The 21896-nt window shown below is 37.0% G+C and overlaps 1 protein-coding gene across 8 annotated transcripts in view; it reads left to right on the top strand.

The window, feature by feature from the left end:
• POT1 (protection of telomeres 1) overlaps positions 1-21896 on the top strand; it is a 121512-nt gene that overhangs the window by 30833 nt on the left and 68783 nt on the right. For 7 of the 8 annotated variants that reach the window (XM_007982797.3, XM_007982800.3, XM_007982796.3 and 4 more), the window contains 3 exons: positions 431-544; positions 1720-1767; positions 6531-6645. The exons of the other annotated variant lie outside the window; for it this stretch is intronic. In XM_007982797.3, coding sequence (XP_007980988.2) covers positions 1759-1767; positions 6531-6645 — 124 coding nt within the window. In that variant the 5' untranslated portion in view covers positions 431-544; positions 1720-1758. The remainder of the gene's footprint in view (positions 1-430; positions 545-1719; positions 1768-6530; positions 6646-21896) is intronic. 8 annotated transcript variants of the gene reach the window in all.

Raw genomic sequence — 21896 nt, 5'->3', positions numbered from 1 at the left:
GCCCTGTATTTGTATGCACATGTATTAGTTTTGTAATATGTGGAGTTTTTGCACTGTTATGCCTTTCTCAATGTGGTTTCTCAACTTTGAGATTTAGTTTCATTTAAATTCCATCCTTGATACTATTGGAACATCTAAGTTTCACTACATAAAACTTTCTTAGTAATTTAGCATTTTCCTGGTGCCATGAAGTGGGACATTATAACCATCTGTGGCTATATTGTAGCTGTAGATGTTGAAGATGTTTTAGAGGAAGTGATAGTCTAAATCATGTATTCAGTAAGTGTTACACAAGTTTGGGTTAACCAGTTTTCTACTTTATAGAAGTAATTTTTGTTCTAAAGATAATAATATAAATAAGGATTTATATGACATTCCAAATTGTAGATATTTTGGTGATTGATTCAAAAACTTTCTTTTTCCTGTGTAGGACACCATTGCAGTGGCTAGATTTATTGTTTTTTTAGCTTCTTCATCTATAGGCAAAGATGATAAACCTTGCATATTTTTGAAAGCATTTGAAGACCTCAAATCAACTGTTTATGTAAGTATGTAGTTTTTATTCTCTAATTATATTGCAGATTTAATGAGCTACAGTGATGGAACTGCAAGTATTTCTGTTAATCTGCAGATAAACGACTTGGTCTGACTAAATTATTTTAATTGAATATTTTAAGTTTAAAAAATAGAAGTTTTTTCTTGGTTTTATGTTTAGAATGACTAGATAGAAAAGGGAATTCCTTTATAATACTTCCATAATTACTTATTAATAAATAAGTACTTATTAATACTTATTAATTAATACTTAGTGAAATAATAAATACTTAATAATGAAACTTACAAAACTGCACAGACATTCTAGACTGGATATTATTCTTTATAATTATACTATCAGGCACTTTGCTCTACCTGATTTCCCTTGAAATTAATCACCTACCCCTCTTTAGGTAAAACTGATTTTTTTCCTTCTATTTTATTCATTGTGAAGATGGCCTTCCTCTCCTTTCCTCTTTTAACGCCCTACTTTCCACACAGACACTTGAAAACTGCCTTTTTAGTCAAAACATTTTAGAGAGATATAAAATCTTCAGTAAGAAGAAAAATTTTCTAGGTAGAATTGGGCTAAACAATTACTAGGTAGAATTAGGCTAAGCCAAGTGCCTGCAGGCCAACACCTGCCTCTTTTTCTAGTACGCACAAAGGTACTATAAGTGCTGGCGGTGGCTGTGCTTGATATTAAAGTTAATGAATTAGGCTGGAGATGGGTAAAATTTGCAGTTAGAGTGATCACTGAAGCACTTCCTTATTTTTTTTGTTTTCTTTCTGAAAACGTCTAGGGTTCTATGCAGGAAAAATTTTGAATATCAGCTCTGATTTTCCACTTCTGTTGGACTGACAGAAGTTTGCATTATTTTACATTCTATCCTGAGAACTGAATATTGCTGTGCTTCAAATTTAATCTGTAAGAACACTAATATTTTAATAAAGTACATTTTCATTTGACCTTACATCTTTGCCTTTTTTTAAAGTTTCTGTAGCTTAGACAACTTTGCACATTTCACTCTTAATTTGTAAGCCATAACTTTATGTCATCCTAGTGAATTTGAATATTTTACAAGTAAGTGTGTACTTTTACTAAAAAACTAAAAGCCTGTAATCACATTGGAGGTTATCTGTGTACAAGTTTTTGTATATAAGTTCTTTCTTTTTTTCCTTCAGGTTTATGTCAAATCTGTAAGAGATTTTTCTACAGAATCAATGTCTTTGGTAAGATGATATTCAGTTTAATTTAGAATATTACACCTATACCCGTATATACCACACATACATAGATACATGTATATGTATATTCAGTCCACTTTGTGGTCTGATTTTGATACAGTATCAGTACACTGGAAAAACATCATCTTTACTTTTTTATAGCTGATAATGTTTTATCGGAGTGATATATTTTACCTAGTAATCAATATCTGAATATTCTGTTGTCTGGAATAATATCTGCTGATATTTTGTTTAAGTTATACATACACAAGAAAAATAAAGTAAGTTTTTACTGTATGAGGGTCCTTAAATTTTTGTTTTAAACCATAGGCAAATTTGTTTCTTTTTACATTAGCTTGTATTTAACCAGACAGTTTTGTACTGAATTATATAATTGAACAAATTATATAATTTTAAGTTATTTTCTTATGATACATTTCTCTTTTTTTACCCATTTTTCCCATTATTTTAAAGCATAGGTATAGCTAGAGCTTCCTCATAGCAATAGGAAGATTCCCATTCCCATTTTTACAGATAGTCTACTTGTAGCTGAGTGAAACTGGAAAGAAGATATTAATAATTTATTAGTAGAGTTTAATATAATGTTTATGTTCTACTTATGTTTTTGAACCTTTAGTTTCAAATGGACAGAATTCAGGAACTGTTTCTAGTTGACAATGTCTATAGAATACAGATACTAAATTCTAAGTATTAGTATAATTAATATTTTTTGGGGGGGACTGTTACCAGTAAAAGAACTGATGTACTTTTTTAAAAATGTGAAGTAGCTCTGGTATTAGTATTTCCCAAAATTGTTATAGATTGTTTAATTTAAAATAGTTGATATATTTGTGAACCTGTAAATAAGGCAGGAATAGTAAAAGCCTCTGAACAATAAGTTAAATCAGGCATTGATCTATTTGACTTTATTTTCCTGACTCATCAAAAGATGCTCATTTGGCACATTTCCACATTTTAAAACTGAGTATGGATCTTGCAGTTGATATCGAGAAAACTGACAGTTATTGTTTTTGAGTTTCTTGTTTTCCTAAAAAAGTGTATTTTTTAGAGGATATAGTATTAAATGTGTAGTCTGTGAGGGCCAGGGTGTTTTTAGAATTTAGAAAATAAAATATTTTGTTTTTCAGTGGTAGAAAGTTTGCTTTTCAAGTGACTCAGGGTAATCATTTGATCTTGTACTGTCTTCAGGATTTAAAAGCTTTGTTAGCCCACTTATGTGGAATCTGAAGGCCCAACATAAACTATCCCCTATATTTTTATTCAACCTAGTCTTGTCATTACCTTTGACCAGTACACTCCAGCCATCCAAACCTCCTGGATTTTCAAACATACTGAATGTGTTTTCTCTGCTTGGAACACTGTTGCTTATCTCACTCCCAACTTCTGTACTTCATTTAATTAGTTCTTTCTTTAAATATCTTTTCAAAGAGACCTTCTAAGACAACTCTAAGACATCTTTCTGCTTTTATGGTTTGTTCTTCCATTGGTGCAGGGGCTATTTGTGTTTCGTTCACACTTATTTTTATTGCCCTGTATAATAAATGGCCCATCAATGAATGAATGAAAGAAGGACAGACTATAAAGGAATGAATGAGTTGAATTATGCTGCTAGGTGTCTTTCTCTCTTTAGGCTTTTATTGTCTGCTGTGCTTGATTTTTGTCCACTAGTTAACTTTCTGCCTATGGTGTGAATTGCATCTCATTTAACCCAGTGCTCACATTTTCTTGACTGATTGATTCCATAATGGGCTGCCACTTAAGCTATCAAAAAAAAAAAAAAAATTGTTCATGTCTGTGTGAAATGTGGATCAAGTGATGTACTTAATGATAATGCCATCAGGTTATCTTTAGTATATCATGAGCCGATGGTTTTCTCATGGACATGTGCCTGTGCTGTGCAATACTGAGCAGTTAGCTGTGTGTGGCTATTAAAAATTCAGTTCATGATTTGCACTAGTCATTTAAATTCCTGAATAGCCACAATATTGATATAGAATATTTTCATTATCACAGAAGATTCTCTTGGATAGTGCTATTCTAGATTATTTAGTGAGCAATAAAAAAACCTCAACAAGTATTTTCGTAAGTACTAAATAGTTTTATTAACCTAGGAGTTGTTAGGATGCCATAAATATTATATGCCTGTTGTTTTAGATATTAGCCCTGTGCCTTTTGCACCAGCAGTGTGAAACTATTTTCAGACCTCTGATTACATGTTGCTAGTATGTGCTATCACTTCTCCTTGTTACTTGTCCTTCAAAATTTAGATTTTGTTGCCACCTTCAGAAAGCCTTTGCTTACCATTCTCTTAAGCTAACTCCACTATTTCTCTAGCTAACACATTTGTTCAAACTGATTTGGATGTCCCTCTACAGTCCTTTTTTATGGAATACAATAATTTATTGTGTCAGCAAGGGAGACCAATTCCCTACTAAGATAGGGCTTTTTGGGAATCATGTAAATTTAATTACCTTGTTCAAGTGTGAGCTTACTCAAGGGTATGTTAACCAAACTTGTAAGAATATTAACCTAACTCATTAGAGAATTATTAAGCAAAAATATCAATTTATGAATTTATAATGAGGATTATATCTTAGCTGTTGTACACATAAATACTTGCTGATTTATGTGGAAAGCCAAACAAGAAGTTATTTATTGGTAATGAATTAACAAATGGCAGTTACTTAGTTGATTATAATGGTTAGTGTCCTTGAGTTTTGCTGGCCTTTCCCATTCATCTCTCCATGAGATGTTAAGATAGAGTGTTGAGTGTACGCTAAGCACATGTTTTCTCCCTACTGTTCAGTATGCTTTTCTTCCATTATTTCTCTTTCCATTCCATTATTCTGTCATTCTTTTTTTAATCATTGATGAGCTAGCTAGCTTTTATATTGAAGTTTGATTAGATTAGCAAATTCTACTCTTTTGTTTAAACTGAGAAGCCTCCTTGGAAAAACTAATTAATTTGAGTTTAAAAATTTTAACTCTTAGAGTGATAGGTGTCCTTTTTTTCCATTTGATGTTGGGGCCACCTATCTAAAGCCCTTTAAGGCTTTTTTTAGTATCACTGTTAATATGCAAACATATCCTTGTAAACCACTTTCCCTTTTCTTTCCCAACTTACTCACAGTTACTTCAAAAAATAATCTTTCGCTCTCATTATTATAGAGCAAAAGGAGCTCACTACCTGATGTGCTATAAGCCAATACTGTGAAATCGAATTTTTGAGAAAAGAAAAGCTGAAAGTCAGTCAGCACCTAAGGAGACACGAGCTGAACTCAAATATGTCTCCCTGTGCTGTCTTTAAGTCAGTGATTTTATTAGAAGAGTTTTAGAGAGTAGATACTCGGATTAGTAAGTCGTTCGTAGGACGAAAGGGGAGGTTTGGAAAGTCCTCGGGCATGCACAGTTATTTTTTCACATTAACGCATGGGTTGCATGCGCAAGTTCAGGTGGAGTTAGTATGATGAATGTGATGGAAATTCATACTGTGATGTCAGCAAGCTCGTTCTCAAATTCCAGTCAGCCATCTTGGTTTCAACTGATTTCAGATAGTTTGTTCTTGCTCTCAGCAATCAGTAGGAGTTTCAGTAGTATCTCAGCGAGTTGTTTCTTTTCTTATCTGATACTCTGCAAACTCAAGAATTTTTGTTAGTTGCTGATTTCAACTTTTCAGTAAGTTTTCATTTCTTATCTACTATACTGTAAGCCCGAGAATTTAGGCATTATTAGTTTTAATTCTTTGGGTTACAGTTTCATTATTATCATTTTAAATCTTTTTATACCATTTATGACTCAAAACCTAGCTTGAATTATGAGTCAAAATCTAGGCCTGTGGAAAATCTCTATAATAGCATGGGGGTAAAGGGAAGAGAGAAATTGTACCACAAGTTTTGAAGTGATATTAGTTAAAAAATAGAACCAAAATCTCTTAAATTGCATTTTTTAGAATTTGCTCTCTGTTAACAATTTGATTTCTTGTCCCCCAGCTACAGTTTCTTGACCAAATAAGCTGGGGATGTACTAACTTAAAGACAGCTAGAATGATTTAATTACTTAAAGATTCCTTGAGAGTGTCCTTAAAAAAAAAGTTTTCTAAACTTACAAGAGATGTAACTTGTATTGTTAAGACTAGTATTCTGGTTACCTTTTCAGGGCTTCTAAAAATATCTCATGCCTAGTCATTTACCTTTAATAAAACTCTCTTTTCTTAGACCTTTTACATTGAAGATGTACATATTTTAAAAAAGTATTTCTTGTTTTCTGTTATTGCTTCAGTTTTGATATGTATTTCTGGTATTTCACTACAGATGCTCCTTGATTTACAGTGAGGTTACATCCAGTAAACCCATCATAAGTCATAAATGTTATAAATACAAAATGCATTAAACAGCCTACTAGACCCATTCTAAAGTCAGAAGATTTTAAGTTGAACCATCATAAGTCAGGGACTGTATGTATATACTGTTTGCTACTTTTGTATTGGAGAAGTATAATGTTTTAATTAGATTATAGGTTATGCCTTTATGAGCTAGTGTGCAAATTGTACCATTTATAAACAAAGTTCTAAGGGAAACTAGTTGGATAAGCTAAGCTGTGTTCATTGCCTTTTTTTCAGGTTACAGCTTCTTTTAGACACTTAAAAGGATAAAATACAGTTGTATGGATTTGCTGCTAATATGATTATAACATGATCCTACAATGTAAATACTTACTATAAATGTATTCACTGTCTTCTCCTTCTTTAGGTTCCAGCAACAAATTATATATATACACCCCTGAATCAACTTAAGGGTGGTACAATTGTCAATGTCTACGGTGTTGTGAAGTTCTTTAAGCCTCCATATCTAAGCAAAGGAACTGGTAGGTATTAAAACTGGTGGAATTTTTATAGAGTAGAAATGCATTATTGATTTAGGAACACAGTTCCATCAGTACCCTAAGTCCTAGAATAGAAGCTCAGTTTTAACCTATAATTGCCAAACAACACTGATGCATATTCTTTGGCTAGTTTAATTTGTAAAATAAACATGATCTTTAGATTCTAGAGTCTAGTTAAAAACAGTAAGGAAAAAGAATGAAGCAAAGGATGCCAAACAGCAACGTGAAACCATATGAAAGTATAAAATTCACTGGTAAAGGTAAATATATAAACAAATGCAGAATACTGCGATTCTGTAACACTGATGCATAAATCACTTTTAATTCTGGTATAGAAGTTGAAAGGCAAATATATAAAAGGAGCTATAACTCTAGAAATATGTTAATGGATACATAGTATAAAAAGATGAAAAGCATGACATCAGTAACATAAAGTGTGTGGGGTAGAAGTAAAAGTGTAGAGTTTTTGTATGCAATTAAAGTTAAATTGTCAGGTTAAAGTAGATTGCTATAAATATTAGGTACTTTATGTAAACCCCATGGTAACCACAAAGAAAATACCTATAAAAGATACACAAAAGAAAATAAGAAGGGAATCAAAGCAGGTCATTACAAAAAAATGAAACACAAAGGAAGATAGCAAGAGAAGAAAATAGGGAATTAAGTGTCACAAGACAGATAGAAAACAATGAATTAAATGGCAATCGTAAGACCTTTCTAATCAATAACTAGTATTATTATAAATGAACTAAATCCCCTACTAAAAAAATCATAGAGCAGTTGAGTGCATTAAAAAAAACAAGATACAACTATATGCTTTCTACAAAAACTCACTTTAGATTTAAGGACACACATAGGCTAAGTCAAAGTGAAGGAATGAAGAAAGATATTTCTTGCAAATGGTAACCGAAAGAAGAGAAGTGGCCATAGTTACATCAGACAAAAGAGATTTTAAGTCAAAAACTGTCACAACAGGCAGTTTTGGAATATCATATAATGATGAAAGGGTTAATTCACCAAGAAAATATAACAATTATGTATGCTGCTAACATCAGAGCGCTTAATCCATGAAGCAGACATTTCAGAAGTGAAGGGAGAAATAGCAACACAGTTATAGTAGGAGATTTCATTTCACCACTTCCGGTAATGGGGGAGACAGTCCAGACAGAGATCAGTAAGGAAACGGAAAACTTGAATAACACTGTAGACCAAATGAACCTAACAGAATATTCTACCCAGCTAGAGCAGAGTATACATTTTTCTCAAGTGCACATGGAACATTCTCCAGCATAGATAACTTGTTAGGTCACAAAACAAGTGAATAAATTTAAGATAACAAGTATCTTTTCTGACTTCAGTAAAATCAAACTAGAAATCAATAGCAGGAGGAAAATAGTAAAATTTCGAAATGTGTGGATATTAAACAGTAAACTCTTGAACAATCAGTGAGCCAAAGAGGAAGTCAAAAAGGAAATTAGAAAATATCTTGAGACAGAAGTGAAAATACAGCATACCAAACATATGTGGTGTGGCAAAAGCAGTTTTAACAGGGAGATTTATAGCAAAAAGTATATATATTTAAGAAGCAGAAAGATCCCAAACAGGTTTACACCTCAAGGAACTAGAAAAAGAAGAACAAGCTGAACCCAAAATGAGAAGTAGGGCGAAAATAATAACGATCAAAACAGAAGTAAATGGAATAGAGAATAGTAACAATAGGGAAAATAATCAGTGAAACTCAGTTAATTTTTTTTGAAAAGATACATAGAACTGGCAGACTTTTACTTAGACTAAGAAGAAAATGAGAAGACTTAAATCAGAAATGAGAGTACTTTATAGCTGGTGCCACAGAAATACAAATCGTAAGAGACTACTATGAAAATTTATATGCCAACAAATTGGATAACCTAGAAGAAATAGATGATTTTCTAGAAATATAAAATCTGCCACAATTGAGTCATGAAAAAATTTTAAAAAAATGAACAGACCTGTACCTAGTAATGAGATTAAATCAGTAATCCAAACACCTCCCAAAATAGAGAAAAGTTGAGGACCAGATAGCTTTACTAAGGAATGCTACCAAACATTTAAAGAAGAATTAATGCCAATCCTTTAAAACTCTTCCAGAAAAATTGAAGAGAATGAAATATCTCCAAACCCATTTTATAAGACTGACTTTACCATAATAACAAAACCAAAGACTACAAAAATAGATGCAGAAATCCTCAGTAATATACTAGGTAACCACATTTAACAGCACATTAAAAGGATCATACACTATGACCAAGTTAAATATATCACTGTGTTGCAAGGATATTTCAACACAGAAAGCTAGTCAATGTGATACCTTAAGAAATGCAGGATAAAAATCACATGATTAGATAAGATGGCCAATTAGAGGTAGCTAGGAAGTTATCTTCCTGCCGAGGGAAACCAAAATATTCAGTAAACCAGATTTTTGAAGAGAAAACAAGAGTTTCTCTTATTGCATAGAGAGGCAATGCAGACACCAAGACTGAAGGGGAAGGAAGCTGGGAATTCTGTGCGTGGTTACCATGTGCCAGGGCTAGTTTCCAGCTTTGAACGGCTCTTAGAAAAGGGCAGAGTGAAGGGATGGCAGGGCAGCCCACTCTTGCCATTGACCTCTGGGATCCTAGCTACAAGAAATCTCACCATCTCCATGGACATTTGAACTCAGAGGGCAGGGGAATCTACCTGGAAAGTAGGCAGAGATAGAGCTGCAGCCTGTGTATATGTAGCTCAGGAGCTTTTACATATAGGACAGCTACAGTAGAATGTCACCATTGGTGTCCATGCCCAAAGGCTCTTCATCTTTTTCCAAGTAGCTCTAACCCAAGCTGACTGCTGGGCCAAGAGAGAGCAGGGTTGACCTCCCCATGGGACTGGAACATGTCTGTTCTTTAGGTCTGCCAGCCCTTCCCAAGGTCCCTGCCTGGCTGCTCCTGCAGGATCATGTATGCAGCACAGCCCCCATTACACAGCCTGGGTGATTTGCTGGTGACCCAGCCTGAATACTTTACTGGTGGTCTCGGAGCACTTTGAATCCCCCAGCACAGATGGTACCTGATCCTGAAGGGCCAGAGGATGGAGCTGCAGGCTGGTCCCAATGCCCCAGGGCTGCAACGTGCAGCTTGGCAGTGCTAACCTGATATCTGCAGCTGGTATGTGAGTGAGGGAGGAGCCCTCACTCTCAAAACAGTGAGAAAGGTGATGAGTTCATGGGGCCAGTGCAGAAGTGGAGCATCCCTTCCAACACAGGTGGTCTGGGAAGGGAGTAGCCTGTCTCCCAGCTGTGCCCTATGCCCAAGGAAGAAAGACCCATGACCCAGAATACCTAACAAAGGAGACATGGGCACAGTGCTAGTGATTGGTGGGGGCTCTCCTCAGGCCCAGGACTGATGGGAGCTCCCCTCAGGCCCAAGAGCAGACTTGGTGAAGGGGTCATCCCTGTTCCTTCCCAACATAGACCAGTGCTGTGAACTCACTGAAATACAAAGGCAGCGTAGCTGAATAAGAGGCTGTATGCTGTTACTTTTAAGCGCCGTGTATTGGGTTCCATCCCAAATTGCAAGACCAAAAATATTTTTCCAGCATATGTTGCCTATGAAATCCAGGACAAGAATCAAATAAAGATCCTATACAGAGTCTTGGTCCTCTAAAATAACCCAGAAATGAAACCAGTTGGATATACTCTACTCAAGCCACAGTTACAGATACACAAGCTCTTTCAGTTAAGAACCAGTGCAAGAACTCTGACAATCAAAAAGCCAGAGTGTCTTCATACCTCCAGGGAGCCTACTAGCTCCCCAGCAATAGTTCGTAGCCAGATTGAAATGGCTGAAATGACAGGCATAAAATTCAAAATCTGGATGACAAGGAAGCTCATCAAGACTCAAAGAAAGTTGAAACCCAACCCAAGAAATCTAAGGGATTCAGTATAATGATACAAGACCTGAAAGACGAAACAGTCATTTTAAGAAAGAACCAAACTGAACTTCCTGACATTGAAACATTTACAAGAATTTCGTGATATAGTCAGAAGCATTGACAGTATATTAGATCAAGATATGGAAAGAATCTCAGATCTCAAAGACCAGTTCTTCCAAACAACTCAGTCAGGCAAAAATAAATAAAACAGGATTTTTTTTTTAAGTGAATAAAGCCTCTGAGAAATAGATGTGTATTTGAAGAGACCAAACCTACAACTTACTGGCATTCCTGAGAGAGAAGGAGAGATAGTAAACAACTTGGAAAACATATTTGAGGATATAGTCTGAAAATTTCCCAATCTCACTAAAGAGGCTGACATGAAAATTCAAGAAATACAGAACAACCCTGGTGATACTAAGTAAGACAACCATCCCCAAGGTCAATGTGAAAGAAAAAAATCTTATAGGCAGTTAGAAAGAAGGGTCAGGTCATTTACAAAGAGAATCCCATCATTATGGCAGGGGAACTCTGAGCAGAAACCTTAGAGGCCGGAAGAGGTTTGGGGTCTATTTTCAGTATCCTTAAAAGAAATTTCAGTTAGGAATTTCGTATTCCACTAAATTAACCTTCATAAGTGAAGGAGAAATGAAATTCCTCTATCAGACAAGCAAATGGGAATTTGTTACAGCCAGATCAGCCTTACCAGAGATCCTTAAGGGAGTGCTAAACATGGAAACAAAAGTATACCTGCTATCATAAAAACACACTGAACACGTAGCACAGAGACACTATAATGCAAATGCACACTCAAGTCTACAAACGGCCATCTAACAGCATGATGACAGATTCAAAATCTCATGTATTAGTACTAATCTTGAATTTAAACAGTCTGAATGCACCCACTTAAAAGGCACTGAGGGGCAAGCTGGATAAAAACACAAGACCCAACTGTCTCCTGCCCTCAGGAGACCCATGTCACATGTGACATCACCCACAGGTTCAGTGAAAAAGATTGGATAAATATGTACCATGCAACAGAAACAAACAAAAAGACAGGAGTCTCTTATGTCAGATGTAACAGACTTTAAACCAGCAACAATTTAAGAGGGACAAAGATGGCCACTACAAAATGATAAAAGTGTTCAATTTAAGAAGACGTAGCTATCCTAATGTATATGCACCCAACATTGGAGCACTCAGATTCATAAAACAAGTTCTTCTTTACCTAAGAAAAGACATAGACAGCAACACAATGACAATGGGAGAGAGACTTCAGCACCCTACTGACAGTGTTAGATATCTAGGCAGAAAACTAACAAATTCTGGAAGTAAACTCGACACTAGATCATTTGGACCTAGTGGACATCTATAAAATACTCCACCCAACAACCACAGAATACACATTCTTTCCATCTGCACTTGGAACATATTATAAGATCAGCTGCATGCTTGGTTATGAGGTAAGTCTGGATAAATGATAAATTCAGAAAAGTCAATCATACCAAGCACACTCTTGGACCATAGTGCAATAAAAGTAGAAATCAGTATCAAGGAGAGCTCGCAAAACTACACAAAAACATGGGAATTTAAAAACTTAATCCTGCATAACTCTCAGGTGAACAACGAAATTAAGGCAGAAAACAGAAACTTTGAAATTAATTAAAATTAAACAAGAAGAATTTGTTTTATGAATCTGAGTGCTTTCCGTATGCTCTAATAGTCCCATGTCTATTGTTCTCGTCTTTATGTCTATGAGTACGCAAGGTTTAGTTCCTACTTGTAAGTGAGCGCATGAGTTATTTGGCTTTCTGTTTCTGTGTTAATTCTCCTAAGATAATAGCTTCCATCTGCACCCCTGCTGTTGCAAAGGACATGATTTTATTCCTTTTTATGACTGCGTGGTGTTAGATGGTGTGTATGTACATCATATTCTTTAACCCACCATTGATGGCGCCTGGGTTGGTTCCATGTCTTTGCTATTGTGAATTAGTGATGTGATGAAATATGAATGTGGGGTTTTTTTGATAGAACAATTTATTTTCGTTTGAGTATATACTCAGTAATGAAATTACTGAGTCTAATGGTAGCTCTGTTTTAAGTTCTTTGAGAAATTTTCAAACTCCCAACAGTGTATATAAGCATTTCCTTTGCTCCATAGCCTCCCTCACCAGCATGTGTTATTTTTTTACTTTTTTTACAGCCATTCTGACTGATATGAGATGGTGTCTCGTTGTGGTTTCCTTTTGAATTTGTCTGATGATAGTGATGATAAACATTTTTTCTTGTTTGTCTTCTTTCGAGAAGTGTCTGTTCTTGTGCTTTGCCCACTTTTTAATGTTATTTGCCTTTTGCTTGTTGATTTAACTCCCTTATAGATTCTGGATAGCAGACGTTTGTCAGATGCACAGTTTCTAAATATTTTCTCACGTTCTGTAGGCTGTATAGTTACTCTGTTGGTAGTATCTTTTGCATGCAGCTCATTAGTTTAGTTTGTTCTCATTTGTCAATTTTTGTTTTTGTTACAATTGCTTTTGGGGACGTAGCCAAAAATTATTTGCCAAGGCCAATGTTGAGAAGGGTATTTCCTAGGTTTTCTTCTAGGATTTTTACAATTTTGGTCTTATATTTAAATCCTTAATCCATCTTGAGTTAATGTTTGTATATGGTGAAAGGTAAGGCTCCAGTTTCATTCTTCTGCACATGGCTGTCGGTTTTCCCAGCACACTTTATTTAATAGGGAGTCCTTTTCCCACTGCATTTGACAGCTTTATTGAAGATCTGATGGTTGTTGTGTTAGACCCCATGATCAAAACACCTCCCACCATGCCCCACCTCCAGCATTGGGGATTACAATTCAACATGAGATTTAGTCAGGAACAAATATCAAAACTGTATCAGTTGTAGGTGTATGGCTTTCTTTCTGAGTTTTCTATTCTGTTCCACCTGTCTATGTGTCTGTTTCTGTACCACCAGTACCAGGCTGTTTTGGTTATTGCAGCTTTCCAGTATAGTTTGAAGTCAGCTACTGTGATGCTTCCAGCTTTGTTCTTGTGTTTCAGGTTGTTTTGGCTATTTGGGCTCTTTTTTTATTCCGTATGAATTTCAGAGTTTTTGTTTTCTAGTTGTGTGAAGAATGACATTGGTAGTTTGATAGGAATAGTGTTCAATCTGTAAAGTGCTTTGGACAGTATTTTAACAGTATTGATTCTTCTTATCCATGAGTATGAAATGTTTTTTCCATTTGTTTGTGTCATCTGTAATTTCTTTCAGTAGTGTTTTGGGATATCTTTTTTTTTCTTTATTTATTTATTTATTATTATCATACTTTAAGTTGTAGGGTACATGTGCATAACGTGCAGGTTTGTTACATATGTTGCTGTGCTGCACCCATCAACTCGTCATTTACATCAGGTATAACTCCCAATGCAATCCCTCCCCCCTCCCCCCTCCCCATGATAGGCCCCGGTGTGTGATGTTCCCCTTCCCGAGTCCAAGTGATCTCATTGTTCAGTTCCCACCTATGAGTGAGAACATGCGGTGTTTGGTTTTCTGTTCTTGTGATAGTTTGCTAAGAATGATGGTTTCCAGCTGCATCCATGTCCCTACAAAGGACACAAACTCATCCTTTTTTATGGCTGCATAGTATTCCATGGTGTATATGTGCCACATTTTCTTAATCCAATCTGTCACTGATGGACATTTGGGTTGATTCCAAGTCTTTGCTATTGTGAATAGTGCTGCAGTAAACATACGTGTGCATGTGTCTTTATAGCAGCATAATTTATAATCCTTTGGGTATATACCCAGTAATGGGATGGCTGGGTTATATGGTACATCTAGTTCTAGATCCTTGAGGAATCGCCATACTGTTTTCCATAATGGTTGAACTAGTTTACAATCCCACCAGCAGTGTAAAAGTGTTCCTATTTCTCCACATCCTCTCCAGCACCTGTTGTTTCCTGACTTTTGAATGATCGCCATTCTAACTGGTGTGAGATGGTATCTCATTGTGGTTTTGATTTGCATTTCTCTGATGGCCAGTGATGATGAGCATTTTTTCATGTGTCTGTTGGCTGTATGAATGTCTTCTTTTGAGAACTGTCTGTTCATATCCTTTGCCCACTTTTTGATGGGGTTGTTTGTTTTTTTCTTGTAAATTTGTTTGAGTTCTTTGTAGGTTCTGGATATTAGCCCTTTGTCAGATGAGTAGATTGCAAAAATTTTCTCCCATTCTGTAGGTTGCCTATTCACTCTGATGGTAGTTTCTTTTGCTGTGCAGAAGCTCTTTAGTTTAATGAGATCCCATTTGTCAATTTTGGCTTTTGCTGCTGTTGCTTTTGGTGTTTTAGACATGAAGTCTTTGCCCATGCCTATGTCCTGAATGGTACTACCTAGGTTTTCCTCTAGGATTTTTATGGTATTAGGTCTAACATTTAAGTCTCTAATCCATCTTGAATTAATTTTCGTATAAGAAGTAAGGAAAGGATCCAGTTTCAGCTTTCTACTTATGGCTAGCCAATTTTCCCAGCACCATTTATTAAATAGGGAATCCTTTCCCCATTTCTTGTTTCTCTCAGGTTTGTCAAAGATCAGATGGCTGTAGATGTGTGGTATTATTTCTGAGGACTCTGTTCTGTTCCATTGGTCTATATATCTGTTTTGGTACCAGTACCATGCTGTTTTGGTTACTGTAGCCTTGTAGTATAGTTTGAAGTCAGGTAGCGTGATGCCTCCAGCTTTGTTCTTTTGACTTAGGATTGTCTTGGAGATGCGGGCTCTTTTTTGGTTCCATATGAACTTTAAAGCAGTTTTTTCCAATTCTGTGAAGAAACTCATTGGTAGCTTGATGGGGATGGCATTGAATCTATAAATTACCTTGGGCAGTATGGCCATTTTCATGATATTGATTCTTCCTATCCATGAGCATGGTGTGTTCTTCCATTTGTTTGTGTCCTCTTTTATTTCACTGAGCAGTGGTTTGTAGTTCTCCTTGAAGAGGTCCTTTACATCCCTTGTAAGTTGGATTCCTAGGTATTTTATTCTCTTTGAAGCAATTGTGAATGGAAGTTCATTCCTGATTTGGCTCTCTGTTTGTCTGTTACTGGTGTATAAGAATGCTTGTGATTTTTGCACATTAATTTTGTATCCTGAGACTTTGCTGAAGTTGCTTATCAGCTTAAGGAGATTTTGGGCTGAGACAGTGGGGTTTTCTAAATACACAATCATGTCATCTGCAAACAGGGACAATTTGGCTTCTTCTTTTCCTAACTGAATACCCTTGATTTCTTTCTCTTGCCTAATTGCCCTAGCCAGAACTTCCAACACTATGTTGAATAGGAGTGGTGAGAGAGGGCATCCCTGTCTTGTGCCAGTTTTCAAAGGGAATTTTTCCAGTTTTTTCCCATTCAGTATGATATTGGCTGTGGGTTTGTCATAAATAGCTCTTATTATTTTGAGGTACGTTCCATCAATACCGAATTTATTGAGCGTTTTTAGCATGAAGGGCTGTTGAATTTTGTCAAAAGCCTTTTCTGCATCTATTGAGATAATGATGTGGTTCTTGTCTTTGGTTCTGTTTATATGCTGGATTATGTTTATTGATTTGCGAATGTTGAACCAGCCTTGCATCCCAGGAATGAAGCCCACTTGATCATGGTGGATAAGCTTTTTGATGTGTTGCTGAATCCGGTTTGCGAGTATTTTATTGAGGATTTTTGCATCGATGTTCATCAGGGATATTGGTCTAAAATTCTCTTTTTTTGTTGTGTCTCTGCCAGGCTTTGGTATCAGGATGATGTTGGCCTCATAAAATGAGTTAGGGAGGATTCCCTCTTTTTCTATTGATTGGAATAGTTTCAGAAGGAATGGTACCAACTCCTCCTTGTACCTCTGGTAGAATTCAGCTGTGAATCCATCTGGTCCTGGACTTTTTTTGGTTGGTAGGCTATTAATTATTGCCTCAATTTCAGAGCCTGCTATTGGTCTATTCAGGGATTCAACTTCTTCCTGGTTTAGTCTTGGAAGAGTGTAAGTGTCCAGGAAATTATCCATTTCTTCTAGATTTTCCAGTTTATTTGCGTAGAGGTGTTTATAGTATTCCCTGATGGTAGTTGGTATTTCTGTGGGGTCGGTGGTGATATCCCCTTTATCATTTTTAATTGCGTCAATTTGATTCTTCTCTCTTTTCTTCTTTATTAGTCTTGCTAGCGGTCTGTCAATTTTGTTGATCTTTTCAAAAAACCAACTCCTGGATTCATTGATTTTTTGGAGGGTTTTTTGTGTCTCTATCTCCTTCAGTTCTGCTCTGATCTTAGTTATTTCTTGCCTTCTGCTAGCTTTCGAATGTGTTTGCTCTTGCTTCTCTAATTCTTTTAATTGCGATGTTAGAGTGTCAATTTTAGATCTTTCCTGCTTTCTCTTGTGGGCATTTAGTGCTATAAATTTCCCTCTACACACTGCTTTAAATGTGTCCCAGAGATTCTGGTATGTTGTATCTTTGTTCTCATTGGTTTCAAAGAACATCTTTATTTCTGCCTTCATTTCGTTATGAACCCAGTAGTCATTCAGGAGCAGGTTGTTCAGTTTCCATGTAGTTGAGCGGTTTTGATTGAGGTTCTTAGTCCTGAGTTCTAGTTTGATTGCACTGTGGTCTGAGAGACAGTTTGTTATAATTTCTGTTCTTGTACATTTGCTGAGGAGTGCTTTACTTCCAATTACGTGGTCAATTTTGGAGTAAGTACGATGTGGTGCTGAGAAGAATGTATATTCTGTTGATTTGGGGTGGAGAGTTCTATAGATGTCTATTAGGTCTGCTTGCTGCAGAGATGAGTTCAATTCCTGGATATCCTTGTTAACTTTCTGTCTCGTTGATCTGTCTAATGTTGACAGTGGAGTGTTGAAGTCTCCCATTATTATTGTATGGGAGTCTAAGTCTCTTTGTAAGTCTCTAAGGACTTGCTTTATGAATCTGGGTGCTCCTGTATTGGGTGCATATATATTTGTGATAGTTAGCTCTTCCTGTTGAATTGATCCCTTTACCATTATGTAATGGCCGTCTTTGTCTCTTTTGATCTTTGATGGTTTAAAGTCTGTTTTATCAGAGACTAGTATTGCAACCCCCGCTTTTTTTTGTTCTCCATTTGCTTGGTAAATCTTCCTCCATCCCTTTATTTTGAGCCTATGTATGTCTCTGCGTGTGAGATGGGTCTCCTGAATACAGCAGACTGATGGGTCTTGACTCTTTATCCAGTTTGCCAGTCTGTGTCTTTTAATTGGAGCATTTAGTCCATTTACATTTAAGGTTAAGATTGTTATGTGTGAACTTGATTCTGCCATTATGATATTAACTGGTTATTTTGCTCGTTAGTTGATGCAGTTTCTTCCTAGCCTCGATGGTCTTTACATTTTGGCATGTTTTTGCAATGGCTGGTACCGGTTGTTCCTTTCCATGTTTAGTGCTTCCTTCAGGGTCTCTTGTAAGGCAGGCCTAGTGGTGACAAAATCTCTAAGCATTTGCTTATCTGTAAAGGATTTTATTTCTCCTTCACTTATGAAACTTAGTTTGGCTGGATATGAAATTCTGGGTTTAAAATTCTTTTCTTTAAGAATGTTGAATATTGGCCCCCACTCTCTTCTGGCTTAGAGAGTTTCTGCCGAGAGATCTGCTGTTAGTCTGATGGGCTTCCCTTTGTGGGTAACCCGACCTTTCTCTCTGGCTGCCCTTAAGATTTTTTCCTTCATTTCAACTTTGGTGAATCTGGCAATTATGTGTCTTGGAGTTGCTCTTCTCGAGGAGTATCTTTGTGGCGTTCTCTGTATTTCCTGGATTTGAATGTTGGCCTGCCCTACTAGGTTGGGGAAGTTCTCCTGGAGGATATCCTGAAGAGTGTTTTCCAACTTGGTTCCATTTTCCCCCTCACTTTCAGGCACTCCAATCAGACGTAGATTTGGTCTTTTTACATAATCCCATACTTCTTGCAGGCTTTGTTCATTTCTTTTTCTTCTTTTTTCTTTTGGTTTCTCTTCTCGCTTCATTTCATTCATTTGATCCTCAATCGCTGATACTCTTTCTTCCAGTTGATCGAGTCGGTTACTGAAGCTTGTGCATTTGTCACGTATTTCTCGTGTCATGGTTTTCATCTCTTTCATTTCGTTTATGACCTTCTCTGCATTAATTACTCTAGCCATCAATTCTTCCACTTTTTTTTCAAGATTTTTAGTTTCTTTGCGCTGGGTACGTAATTCCTCCTTTAGCTCTGAGAAATTTGATGGACTGAAGCCTTCTTCTCTCATCTCGTCAAAGTCATTCTCCGTCAAACTTTGATCCGTTGCTGGCGATGAGCTGCGCTCCTTTGCCGGGGGAGATGCGCTCTTATTTTTTGAATTTCCAGCTTTTCTGCCCTGCTTTTTCCCCATCTTTGTGGTTTTATCTGCCTCTGGTCTTTGAAAATGGTGATGTACTGATGGGGTTTTGGTGTAGGTGTCCTTCCTGTTTGATAGTTTTCCTTCTAACAGTCAGGACCCTCAGCTGTAGGTCTGTTGGAGATTGCTTGAGGTCCACTCCAGACCCTGTTTGCCTGGGTATCAGTAGCAGAGGCTGCAGAAGATAGAATATTTCTGAACAGCGAGTGTACCTGTCTGATTCTTGCTTTGGAAGCTTCCTCTCAGGGGTGTACTCCACCCTGTGAGGTGTGGGGTGTCAGACTGCCCCTAGTGGGGGATGTCTCCCAGTTAGGCTACTCAGGGGTCAGGGACCTACTTGAGCACGGAGTCTGTCCCTTCTCAGATCTCAACCTCCGTGTTGGGAGATCCACTGCTCTCTTCAAAGCTGTCAGACAGAGTCGTTTGCGTCTGCAGAGCTTTCTGCTGCGTTTGTTATTGTTTACTGTGCCCTGTCCCCAGAGGTGGAGTCTACAGAGACAGGCAGGTTTCCTTGAGCTGCTGTGAGCTCCACCCAGTTCGAGCTTCCCAGCAGCTTTGTTTACCTACTTAAGCCTCAGCAATGGCGGGCGCCCCTCCCCCAGCCTCGCTGCTGCCTTGCCGGTAGATCACAGACTGCTGTGCTAGCAATGAGGGAGGCTCCGTGGGTGTGGGACCCTCCCGGCCAGGTGTGGGATATGATCTCCTGGTGTGCCTGTTTGCTTAAAGCGCAGTATTGGGGTGGGAGTTACCCGATTTTCCAGGTGTTGTGTGTCTCAGTTCCCTTGGCTAGGAAAAGGGATTCCCTTCCCCCTTGCGCTTCCCAGGTGAGGCAATGCCTCGCCCTGCTTCAGCTCTCGCTGGTCGGGCTGCAGCAGCTGACCAGCACTGATCGTCTGGCACTCCCCAGTGAGATGAACCCAGTACCTCAGTTGAAAATGCAGAAATCACCGGTCTTCTGTGTTGCTTGCGCTGGGAGTTGGAGACTGGAGCTGTTCCTATTCGGCCATCTTGTTCCGCCCTCCCCATTGTAGATATCTTTCATCCCCTTGCTTAGCTTTATTTTAGGTATTTTATATATTTTGTGGCTGTTGTTAATATAGTTGTATTCTTGATACGGCTGTCAACTTGGACATTATTGGTGTATAGAAATGTTACTAATTTTTGTACATTGACTTGGTAACTTGAAACTTTATTAAAGTTGTTTGTAAGTTCTGAGAGCCTTTGGGCAAAGACTATGGAGTATTCTAGCTATAGGATCATATCATCTGCAAAAAGATAGTTTGACTTCCTCTCTTCCTATTTGGATGCCTTTTTTTTTTCTTTCTCTTGCCTGATTGGTCTGGCTAGGAGTTCAGTACTATATTGAATAGGAGTGGTGAAAGTAGGCATCCTTGTCTTGTTCTGTTCTCAAGAAGAATACTTCCAGTTTTTGGTTGTTCAGCGTAACGCTGCCTGTGGGTTTGTCATAGATGGTTCTTGCTATTATATTTGGAAGTATATTCCTCTGATGCTTGGTCTGTTGAGGATTTTTATCATGAAGGGATGTTGCATTTTCTAACTTCTTGATGAAGGCATTTAGTGTTATAAACTTTCCTGTTAATATGCTTTAGCTCCACCTCAAAGATTTCAGTACACCTGTCAACCAAGTAGTATATGCTGTACCAAATATATAGCCTTTTATCCCTCACCCTCCTCCGAACCTTGCCCCCACACTGAGTCCCCAAAGTCCATCATATCTTTCTTATCTCTTTGCATCCTCATAGCATAGCTTTCACTTACAATTGAGGACATATGATATTTTGTTTTTCCAATCCTGAGTTACTTCACTTAGAATAATGTCTTCCGCTCCATCCAAGTTGTTGCAAAAGATATTATTTCGTTCCTTTTTATGGCTGAGTAGTATTCCATGGTGTATATATACACTACATTTTCTTTATCCACTGGTTGATTGATGGGCACTTAGGTTGGTTCCATGTTTTTGCAGTTGTGAACTGTGCTGCTATAAACATGCATGTGCATGTATCTTCATATAATGATTTCTTTTCCTTTGAGTAAATACCCAGTAGTGGGATTACTGGATTGAATGTTAGTTCTAGTTTTAGTTCTTTAAGGAGGCTCCATGCTGTTTTTTATAGTGGTTTTACTACTTTACATTAAAAAATGTATGCACCTTGATGAAAAATACAGTATTGCTAAAAAATGCTAAGGATAAGTTGAGCCTTCAGTGAGTTATCATCGTTTTGCTGGTGGAGATAGACTGATTGGTCAGGATGGTGTTTTCTGAAGACTAGTGTGGCTGTAACAGTTTATTAAAATAAGACAATACTGAATTTTCTCATCTCAATTGACTCTTCCTTTTATAAAAGATTTCTTTGTAACATGAGATGCTGTTTGATAACATTTTATTCACAGTAGAACTTCTTTCAAAATTTCAGTCAGTTCTCTTCAACACTGAGAGTTCTCTTCAACTAAGTTTATGGAATATTCTAAATCTTTTATTGTCATTTCAAAAATATTCATAAAATCTTTACCAGGAATAGATTACTTCTTAAGAAACTACTTTCTTCCCTCATCCATAAGAAGCAACTCTTCATCTGTTGAAGTTTTATTATGAGATTGCATCAGTTCAGTTACACTTTCAGGCTCCATTTCTCATTCTAGTTTTCTTACTGTTTCCACCACATCTGCAGTGACTTAACTCCACCAAAGTCTTGAACCCATCAAAGTCATCTGTGAGGGTTGGAATTAACTTTTTCCAAACCCCTGTTGATGTTGGATTTTGACCCCACATGAATCAGGAATGTTCTTGATGTCATCTAGAATAAATATTTTCCAGGTTTTTATTTTACTTTGCCCTAGTC

This window comes from Chlorocebus sabaeus, chromosome 21 (genome assembly GCF_047675955.1).
Source record: "Chlorocebus sabaeus isolate Y175 chromosome 21, mChlSab1.0.hap1, whole genome shotgun sequence".
Classification (NCBI taxonomy): domain Eukaryota; kingdom Metazoa; phylum Chordata; class Mammalia; order Primates; family Cercopithecidae; genus Chlorocebus; species Chlorocebus sabaeus.
Note: the sequence above shows the minus strand (reverse complement) of the source record. Positions and strands in the feature narration are given on the sequence as shown.